Genomic DNA, 11,028 nt, shown 5'->3' on the forward strand with positions numbered 1-11,028 from the left:
AGAAATACCACTTTTTCCTCTCTTCTCTATTTTTCTTCCTTCCTTTCTTTCCTTTTTTTCCTTTCTCTTCCTTAATTCCTTCTCTCCCACTCCCTCCCCCCCCCTCCCTCCCTCCTTCCTTTCTTTCTTGTTTGATTTAGCAAAATAAAATCTTTTGCAAACCTGCATCCTGCCAGACTGGAAGGAAATTTAATCTCATTCTCAGCCTCCAAGTCAGTCCTAAATCTAATTGGATTGTTTTGTAAAGTTATTAAGAAGTAAAGTGTGTGGTTATTACAAAGAAATACTGTATACTTAAAATCGACTCCTGTGTTGTAGGAATTAGTAATCGCATTAGGGTTCCAAGAAATATACATGTAGGAACAACATAAGAATGGCAACATACTGGTCACACAAAGGGGTGGGTGTTTAAATACTGCAGGGGTGCTACTGGTTCCGGGGGAAGGTGTCACCGTGCACTGGGATGGCCACAGATCCCAGATGGAACTTTGTATCTGACCCTTCACCATAAATAAGATTTTAATAAGTGGGGAGGGAATTTCAGGTGGGGGAAATAGCCTAAGCAAGGCTTGGAAGTAGGAAGACAAAAGCTGTATTCAAGGCCCAGCGAACCGCCTGGCTAGAACAGCATGTTCACACTGGGGAATTGTGTAAGAGCCGTAAGGAGTTTGGATCCTATCCTGTAACAAATGGCAAATCACTGAAAGGCTGTGAGCAGGACCAGTTTCAATGTAAGTCAGATGAATCAGACTTTAGAAAGACACCACAACAACCCAAGTGTGAAAAAGAAAAGGGTAAGGAGTAAAAACCAATGACCTTCTCAAGAGAAAAAATGTCTAACATGCTGACAGGGCTACCAGATTTGGAGCCTCTGTGATGATTAAATATTTGACCAAAAAGGGAAATCCTGTAGCAGAGGACAGTATTTGGAACACAACTGTGATTTCAGAAAAGAAGTTGAATTATGACACCAGCTAGTGATAATTATAATCACTAAAATTTCACAAGATCACTGCAGGAAACAGGGTGAAGAGAAAAAAAGCAAAGGGTACAGGCTGATCCTGGGCAAGCAAATATCATTATAGATCAGAACGTAGTCACTGTGAAAGATGGGAAAAAAACAGAAAAATAGGAGAACTAGTTAGGTGTCATGGAGACCTCTGAGGGAACGTGCCCACGGACTCGTGACGCCTGGTGGGGATAAAAAGGCCATGTTCAGAAAATGAAAGAGGCCAAAACCTTCAGTGTTCTTATTTTAATGGCAAGATATTACTAAATCAAACTTTTATAAATACAAAAAACTTTAACATTAAATACAGTTCCATCTGAACGATTACAAAAACAAATCCTACTCTAAACACTGTATGTATACACTGCTGTATGTAACAACTTATTCTCTTCTAGAAATAGCAGATTTGACCTGGTCCAAATTCAGTTCATTAAAGAGGATCCTCTTTCCAAATACAGTTCTTATATAACATTTAAATTTTCCGCTTGCCTTATGTTATTTTCAAGTTCTAGTTTGTTTTTCTACGCACTGTTCCCTACATTTTTTAAAGCATATTTTATTTCAGAGCGCAACAGAAACTAGCTTTTGGTCTAGGAAGCCACTGGGAAGGTAAGCCAGGAGGGAAGAGCATCACTGGTGACACCGCGTGCCTCCTGGGACTGTCCGTCACGCTCCCACACGTGACCACTTGTCTGCCGTTCAAACCTGGGATGAGGCACAGCAGTTCGGTTCTGTCTGAACAAGTAAGTGCCAGACTTAAAGTCAGATGGCTCGATGGTGTATTCTGATTTTGGTTACCAATTTTAAATACTGGATTTTAAACACTGGTAAAGGATTCTTGACGGAGGTCAAGCTAGTGAGCAAGGTTAAAGTGTGGGAGGCACGATGATTGCGTTTTCTCTTTTACAAGCCGAGAAGCATCATGGTGTGCTTCAGAGCTGCTTCCTCTACGAATTTTGCATCCACATTGTCATGTCCTTCAAAAGTATACAGGGCTGGAAAAAAAAAAGTGAGACAGAGAGAAAAGAGTTACTACAAAGCCATGGAACTTCTATAACGTTGTGCCTGCAGCTCACTGAAATTGTAATTATTTTATATTTTGGTAAAACACATTATTCTGAAAATGTGTGGTTAAAAGTGTTCAAGCCTCAGCCCTAAGAAAGGTCATTTGCAGCAACCAAATGGGTTTTGAATCTCTTAACTCCTTTTAAAACCTCAAAGGTGATTATTCCTTGGGAAATTTACTCTAAGAACTGTATTGTCCACATTAAGACCGACTAAGACCATCTGCAGTGAGGACTACTTATGAGGGGTATTCTGAGATAGAAGGTTACACAGAAATGAACAGGGACTGGTGTGTCAGGAGAAAAACAGGAAAATGCTGCCAGCGGAGGAGTGGAATTACCTTGATGAGAGGATTCTATATCTGTCAGTATTTCAATGAAGTAGTTCAGAGGCAGAAATTCCACACTGAATGATGACTTGTCAATCACAGAACTCGGGGGCTAAAAGGGAAACCACGTCTGGTATCAGCTGAATCTCCCCAACAAGCAAAAACGTACGAAAAGGGCGAAGAATGACAAGTGCTGCGGACACGGAAACACTGAGGTGGGCTGCTCGCGGGGGCGGCGAGCTTTCTCACGGACTCACCTTTCCCTTATAGTCCTGCAGCAGTCTCTTCACGTGGTTCCGGGAAATAATGTTAGAACTCATAGGATGATCCCAAAGTCGACAGATCTTCTCACCGATAAGCTTTTATGCAAATTGAGAGATATGTAGAGGGGGGTTTTTAGGGCAGCGAAAACACTCGGTGTGATGCTGTAATGACGGACCCACTGCATCATACGTTTGTCCAAACTCACAGAATGAGCAACACCAAGAGTGAACCCTAATGTTAGCTAAGGACTTGGGGTGATTGTGGTTGTCAGTGTAGGTTCATCAGGTGTAACAAATGGACCCCTCGGGTGGGGAATGTTGATAAGGAGGGAGGCTATGTGCATATAGGGGCAGGAGGCATATGAGGAATCTCTGTACCTTTCACTCAATTTTCCTCTGAACCTAAAACCACTAAAAACATTTTAAGTGAATAATAACAATTTAAAAAATGGAAAAAAATATAGAGGACAGTACAGCTTACACTGCATTAAGTAAATGTACCTTGTATCTATTTATAATTTAAAGAGGATTATTCAGAAGTAAGTAGTATAGAGGAGCTTGGGTGGCTCAGTCAGTTAAGCGTCCAACTTCGGCTCAGGTCATGATCTCGCAGTTTGTGGGTTCAAGTCCCGTGTCGGGCTCTGTGCTGACAGCTCAGAGCCTGGAGCCTGCTTCGGATTCTGTGACTCCCTCTCTCTCTGCCCCTCCCCCACTCCTGCTGTCTCTGTCTCTCAAAAATAAATAAACCTAGAGGGAGTCATGCTAAATGAAATGTCAGGCAGAGAAGGACAGATACCACATGTTGTCACTCATAGGTCTAACAGGAGAAACCTAACAGGGGACATGGGAAAAGGAAAGGGGGTAAAAGAGTTGGGGAGAGGGAGTGAGGCAAATCATGAGAGACCTCTGAATCCTGAGAACAAACTGAGGGCTGAGGGGGGGAGGGGGAGAGGGAAGGGAGGGGTGATGCACATGAAAGAGGGCACTTGCGGGGAAGAGCTCTGGGTGTTATATGGAAACCAACTTGGTAATAAACTATTAATAAAAAAAATAAAAAAGAAATTAAAATGCTAGAATAACCTGAAAAAATTTTTAAAAATAAATATTTAAAACATTGAAAAAAATGTTTAAAAAGTAGCTAGTCTAAAAGAGAGGCCCTTTATGGTTAATGGCCCTTGAAGAAAGGCCATTTCCTCTGAGGTGTGCTTCTGAATTTTGAATAAATACTCCCTTAAATGCAAACCTCAGGAAAGTAGCTTATCCACTGATGTTGCCAAATTCTGTTTCTGAGACAGAGTTCATCAGGTACTTCAAAATCGGGTACCTGCAACTCTAAGTGATATCTTGATAGGAAACAAAAGTTTATAGCCATGTTCCCTGCCAACGTCTTGCCCAGAAAATTTTAATTCCCTAAGAGTTTGAGCTAAAAAAAAAAAAAAAAATCAAATTTAGAGACCGAACTAAATGTTCAGAGACTTTCCCTAGAGAGATCTAGCCATGAAAAGTATGCTTTGTTTTCTAACCTTGCCTTCGGTTCAGTAAGATGTGAGGAAGAGACGGTGTTACAAAGGAAGATGATTAGGTCCAGAAAGGCAACGGACATCCCTTTGTGGAAGGATCGTGCCAGAGATATGAATGTTCAAGGTATGTAAACAGAGCGGAGAGCCGGCGGATGTCAGGAAGGTTGTGGAGTCCGAGGCTCTGAAGACCTTGCTATGGAATTTCATATTTTCTTAGTATTTCTGACTCAGAGCTACTATCCCCCATAAAAATAAGGAGTGTCTGGATGACCCTTTCTCTCATGTTCCTCGTTCTTCCTTCAACCTGGGAATGTTTTCCTGCTGTGGAGGAAATGACAGTGGGAGGAAATGCAGTTCCAGAACCTTCTGACCTCACCTGTATTTAAATTTCTTATCAGTTTAAATGCCAAAAGCACATGTTTCCCCTGTCCCTCCCCTCAGACTCACGGACGTAAATATTAGCGTGCTTTCCTAAGAGAGGAACATGGCTCAGTGCTTCAGGCAGGCTGTGCCCGCCAGCACAGCGCTGGAGGAACAAGCCCTTTTGGCCGCAGCGGGGAATGGCCGACAGGTGGGGATGGATGGGATTTCTTGGAAAGGACTGAAAAGTGAAACAATTTAGTTGACTTCAGCCCAAAACAAGTAAATGCTCCTTTTTACAAGAAGAGACTGAAGGACGTTCATACCGAGGCTTATGGAGAGAATAAAATATAATTCAGGATTACCGGGGGAAGCCGCACAATGATGCTGAATTTTAGTCTTTCATTTTTCTCTGTATTGTCCAGATCTACAAGAAAGGTAGATTGGCAAATAAAACAAACCTCCACTTTAATATCTGAGCAAGTTAAATACTACTGGAGTGGTTCATTCTGAAAACATACATCCCAACCTTGTACTCTCACGCTAAGTCTAAAAATACCTTTACAATTTTAGTTTGTGTCTCTGAATAAAAGGGCTTTGTTTTTATTGAAGCTGTTTCTCTATGGCATGAAACCTGGTTTTGTAACAGACTGCCAGCCACAAAACCATTTTACTAACCTAAAACAGAAGGCACCTTGAGGAATGGCAAATACTTTAACACACATTAACAAAACTCATCTATAAAATATCATGATGAATAATTTCAGCAAGCCATCACACCAGAGACTGTCAAGTTCCAATTCACGTAAGTGCCCCATCTCTCAACTTTTCTTGCATGTCAAGCCTGAGTCTGAGATGACAGTTAATCACCTGAAGGTAAGCCATTTCATGACATTTTCTGGAAAACCAAACCTTCAGAGTCTCTTATCCTCAAGTGCCCCTATGTACAGAGAAGGAGTGTAATAGCTATGTGTGGACTGGGAAGCCCTTTGGGGCCTCTTGCAGCTCTAGGGCACTTTAAACCACCCCAAGAGCTGGTTACAGGAAATGAATAAGACGAACTGCATATTATGTGGCCTCCACTGCAAATGGCCAGCGAGGATCCCCTTGTCCCGCTGCTGAGAATTTCAAGATGTAGCACAGAGCATTCAGCAGGGCATGGGGCCTCCTGAGTGCAGTGGACCCTGTGTGACCCCCACGGGCTGACACCGTGAGGCCAGTCTGATGGCGCACCGCCCAGAGCAGGCCCTCTGGCAAACTCAGAGCTTCTTACCTTTCATGAGCCGTGTGACAGCTGTTTCGGTGAGAAGCAACACTCCGCTGTCAATGTAACGCAGCAGGTTGTGCAAAGGGAGACAGTGGACACCCAGGATGGTGTGTAGAGTGTGAAAACCTAGTAGAGAGATCAGGAGTGTAAACGGCCAGCCAGCATCCCAGCCTTCCAGAGGGAAGGAATTTGGTGATGTGGATAAAGCACTTAGCTCAGTGCCCTGGCACCTAGAGTCAAAGAAACACTGCCAGAAGACAAGGTCCAAGTTTCCTTCTTTGTGTTATCACGACCAAGTAGTGTGCTGGGTACATAGCAAGTTCCCAGCAAGAATGTACTTCCTTGGCTTTGCATCCCTTCCTAGGCAAACAGACAAGATGCAAGTCCGGCCCAACGAAAAATAGTTTTACAGTTTAGTAGGTTGACGATTCTACAGTAAGATGGCAAAAAAGAACAATTAACAGAAGAACTTCAAACCCCATATGGCCAGGCTAAAAGGCTGATCGATGGGGACCACTTTGCTGAAGAGGAAACATTTTGGACCAAAAGGGGCCAGTCTATATGCCTGATCTCTGGGTATGCCCTAAAGAAAGGCTTTTTGGGTCTACTTGAAGTAAATTATATAAAAGAAAAATGTAAATAATATGGTCAGAGCAGGTCTATAGGCATTCATCAGAGAGGAAGGCCCACCCTCATACTTGAGTCTTGTGGGAGGTTCACTTCTTCACTCAGAAACCTAGAGTTCTAACTACCTTGTTAATAACACAATAAAAACAGGGGCACCTGGTGGCTCAGTCGGACTTGGTTTCAGCTCAGGTCATGATCTTAGGGCTTGTGAGTTCGAGCCCCGCATCGGGCTCTGCGCTGACAGCATGGAGCCTGCTCAGGATCCTTTCTCTCTATGTCTCTGCCCCTCCCCCATTCACACTGTCTCTGTCTCTATCAAAATACAGAAATAAACTTAAAAAATAATAATAAACAATAAAAACAACATCCATGGAAGAAGATATCACTCCCGCAGACAATCAGCACAGGAGGGGACCTTTGAAGGGTAAATGCAATTCTCACATGTGGAAATGAGGCCAGAGAACATATAGAGTGGAGACTGTAAAAAAAAAAAAAGCCAGGCTTGTCATGAACAGACCAGAGCTAGAATCCTGCTGTGTTGCCTACTAGCCATAGGTAACTAAACCCCTGTGAGCCTGGGAGGTGTGAGATTTCTTCATCCCTAAAATGGAGCCACCAGTACCCTTCCCATCAAGTGGCTCTGAGAATGAGAGCAAAGTCTATGAAGAGGAGAACACGTGTAGAACGACAGTGACCGGTAACACACACACACACGGAGGCCTTCAATCTAGGCACTGGCCAACTTGATCCTCATATAACACTATTCGGTGGGAACCACCAGATTCCCATTTTATAAATGGAGAAATCAAGATTCAGCTAAGAAGGCTGCCCAGGATCACACAGTAAGTAAGTGGCAGCGCTCACTTTGAAGGTGAGCTATGGGATTTTAGCCCATAACATTACCCTGTACCAATCACTGGCAGCTGGTTAATGGGACAGTATGAGCAGAGGCACAAAGGTGAGGAAGTACGGGGCATGTTCAGAAAGTATGAAATGACCCAGCTGAGTTACAATCACATGTACGAGAGGAATGGTAGGAGGTAAGGCAGGAATGATCAGTTTGACAAATCCCTTCCAGACAGTAGGCAAGGAGCTGGGCGCACAATAATGAGCAAAACAGACACCACTGCTGCTCCCATCCACCTTCTGGTCCGATGGGAAGGCAATCAGATAATCACAAAATATACATTCTTAAAAATGTGACTGCTTCCATGAAGGAAAAATGCAGGGTGCTCTGAGGACACGTGGCAGGAACTGAATGCTGAGTGATGGCAAGGAAGGAATGTCTTATTTAGTAGACTTTGGGGAGGTTCAATGCAAGTTTCTGAGCAAGAAGGAAGAAGGATGTCATTGTTACCTTCGGAATATTAAAATGGCAACAGGCAAAGAATGGACTGGAGTGCCAACACTTTGCTACAAGAGGTCTGGAGACATAGGGGAGGCCACTGCATAACCCTGCACCAGAGATGATGAGGGCATTGACCCTGAAAGAGGAAGGAAGGGACTGGGGGAGGCCCAGGGTAACAGGTACAGAATCGGAAACTGAGGGGGTGTGGATAGGGAATAACAAAGGATCACAGCCTATCTTAGGAATTTACATGACAAAGAAATTATGCCCAAAGATCAGGAACTTGAAATCAGAGCAGTCAAGCAGTTTTCTCTCAGCACATGAATCATGAGCAGTGAGGGACTGAGTCCGAAGTCCTGGCCACATCAAGGGTGAGATAAAGTGCGGACTCTGCCCACAAGCAGATGTTAACAGGCTGACAGTGGGATGAGTCCACTGGCTTCCCTGAATCCAAAAAAAAAAAAAAAAAAGTGATTTTACTAACTAATCAACATGATGAGACTTTTCAAACGTATTTGGACCTTCCTTCTAAGATTAAAAAATGTTGTGAAATTAGTTCTGAAGAAAAGTTTATATAAGGTTCCTATAGATTTCCCGGATTCAAAATTCCTTCTCCAGCGTTGTGCCTGTGTCCTGAAAACCCCTCATGACGCTCCATCCTCTCTCCCTAGGGCACCACCCCACATCCAACAGTCCTTTCTTGGCTGCCTCCCGGTGTCAGCTCCGAGCAGCACTGAACTGGCTCCAAGTAGGCATCAGTTCCAAGGCAGAGCTTTTCCAGCCAGCCCTCCCCCCTCTGGCCGCCTTGTCCTCCAGGGTCCCAGGGGTCCTGGCCTCCAGTAGCCAGTGAGGGGAACCCAGGCTCCATTCAAACTGCAAATGCTCCAGCTCTGGTTAAACCGTGACTGCCTTTTCGGGGTTCCTTGCTCCCTTTTTTCTTTAACCAAATAAATGGGTGACAAGTTTCTGACCTTTGGAACTCGAACAGTTCTCACCAATCCAGCAGGCTTGGAAAACAAGCACACGAACACAAGGACATGGAAAAACACCCGGTGTTTACACACATGTGCACACCCACGTGACCCAGCCTCACTTCACCTCTATTTCCATGTCACATGAAGAAAACAAAGATTTAAGAGAAGAAGAGAGAGGGATACTACTTTTACTTGACCCATGGACACAAATGATTAAGTCTACTCCTAACAGTTCTCGATCGCCACGGGTAACACTTTTCCACCACGTTTCCCCATCTCCACTCTCATCCCTGTGGAGGAATGTGATGTTCCATAGAAAGTAAAGTCTTATGATCTCCCAAGTATAATGTTGTCCCTATAAGTCACTTTCATTTATTTACAAAAGGGGCTTGAACATCCATGCTGAACAAATCTGAAAGTGTCAATCATTCCTCTAACAAGTCTTTTGTGTTAGTGACAAATAATTAAGAGTGTAAGCCAGAGAGCTATATATAGTTTTCTTAAAATCCCTTCTGTCTTTCGAGAGGGCACCTTGCAACTCCTATTCTATTGGGATCATTTAAAGCCATCCATTCTCCTGTTGAATGGTCACTTTCAGATCCCTACAAAATCAAAAGAAACTCTTTTTGTACCTCCACTAGGAGCAGCTTTTATAAGATAAGGTGTATGGAGAGAAAAAGCATGAAGGATTCCAAACTGAATCAAATACATCACAAATGCTGACAAGTCAAAACTGTGCTGTGGGGATTCCTGGGCCCATAAATAGTCAATGTTTTAACATCAACTAATTCAAATGGAATATAAAATTCAAGAGATGGCACAGAATAGTAACTGAAAGCACAGATTTTGGAGCCAGGCTGCCTGGATTTGAATACTGGCTCTGTGGTTTAATAGCTGTGTGACTTTTAGGCAAGTTACTTAACCTTTCTGTGCTTCAATTTCACCATCAGTGAAAGGGGAAGCATATTAAGTGGAACCATATGAAAGTGACAATTTTGTTGGTGAAAAACTGGGTGGATATTGACAGTTTAATGTGATTTGATTTAAGTTCCTACCATTCAGGACTGTTATGAAAATTAAATGTGCTTATTTATGTGACGTACTTAGAATACTACCTGACATAAAATGGACACCATATTCATACTGGCTTAATGGGGGTTTTTTTTGTTTTTTTGTTTTTGTTTTGATAGAGACAGAGTGCAAGTAGGGCAGGAGCAGAGACAGAAAGGGAGACACAGAAGCAGGCTCCAGGCTCTGAGCTGTCAGCATAGAGCACAGTGCGGGGCTCAAACCCACAGACTGTGAGATCATGACCTGAGCCGAAGTTAGACACTTAACCGACTGAGCCACCCAGGCGCCCCCATCCTGGTTTAAAATGAATGAGTAAAAGAATCAATTACTGATAGGTGATTGGATAAATGAATATGAATAAATACACAAAACTGGCTTATAAAAATTATGTGGTGATAGTTATCATAAAGCTTAACACTCGTCAGAACTTAAATATAAAAAATGCAAGGCTGATAGGAGCTTATTTGTTTCTTGTAAAGGATACTGATTTATACTCACGTTCCCAACTGAACTTTTGTTAATTTCTGTAACTGCTCTAATTTCTAGCATAGTACGTGGGATAGAATTTAAAAAATCAACAAATCATTTATTGAATGAACAAATGACCAATTAAATAAATAACTGCATACACACATGCCAAGATTGTTTTGAGGCTTGACTGGTCCTGTTTCAGAGTGCTAAGGGCAATTTTTAGCTTCCAAGCACATAAGAATCAGTTCAAGTTCTGTCAGCCAGCCAGACCACTTCCTTCTGAGTGTTAACTTTCTCAATCAGATAAACTAAGCCTGGAGACATCAGTGAAAGATCTCCATGAATCAGTGTCACTGGCTCAAAGTATCTTAGCAAGCTGCATGAGGACCAGGCTAGGTCCCCTAAAGTAGGTGAAAAGCCACAGCATGCTTTAATTATTGGAGAGAGCTGGTCTGCAAGACCACTGTCCATCTCTACAGTGATGCCAGACACCCAATTTCTCAGACACAGAAGATCACATCCTTAAATTCATAGTGTGCCAAGGCTGGGAACCACATGAAGATGAGAAAGACAAATTTCTTACAATAAACGACAAAAGAGCCAAGACTTACCAGGAGGCAGCGGTAAAAACAAACTCTTGGTAGCTTCCAGAATCCTGGTCATGATGTGAAAGACTGTAAATTCAGCTGCACTGGCCCGCCCGCTGCTGGGAAACACAAGAGTCA

The 11,028-nt window shown here is 43.0% G+C and overlaps 1 protein-coding gene across 1 annotated transcript in view; it reads right to left on the reverse strand.

Moving 5' to 3' along the window:
- Window positions 1–1,240: 1,240 nt before the first annotated feature.
- GSAP (gamma-secretase activating protein) overlaps window positions 1,241–11,028 on the reverse strand; it is an 80,114-nt gene continuing 70,326 nt past the window's right edge. Inside the window, exons 25-30 of the mRNA XM_029918810.1 lie at window positions 10,915–11,009; window positions 5,819–5,938; window positions 4,911–4,972; window positions 2,660–2,761; window positions 2,415–2,514; window positions 1,241–2,004 (exon numbers count right to left, since the gene is read on the reverse strand). Of these exons, the coding sequence (XP_029774670.1) occupies window positions 1,913–2,004; window positions 2,415–2,514; window positions 2,660–2,761; window positions 4,911–4,972; window positions 5,819–5,938; window positions 10,915–11,009 (571 nt within the window). The 3' untranslated portion in view covers window positions 1,241–1,912. The remainder of the gene's footprint in view (window positions 2,005–2,414; window positions 2,515–2,659; window positions 2,762–4,910; window positions 4,973–5,818; window positions 5,939–10,914; window positions 11,010–11,028) is intronic.

The sequence above is a fragment of the Suricata suricatta genome, chromosome 2 (assembly GCF_006229205.1).
Source record: "Suricata suricatta isolate VVHF042 chromosome 2, meerkat_22Aug2017_6uvM2_HiC, whole genome shotgun sequence".
NCBI classification, from domain to species: Eukaryota; Metazoa; Chordata; class Mammalia; order Carnivora; family Herpestidae; genus Suricata; species Suricata suricatta.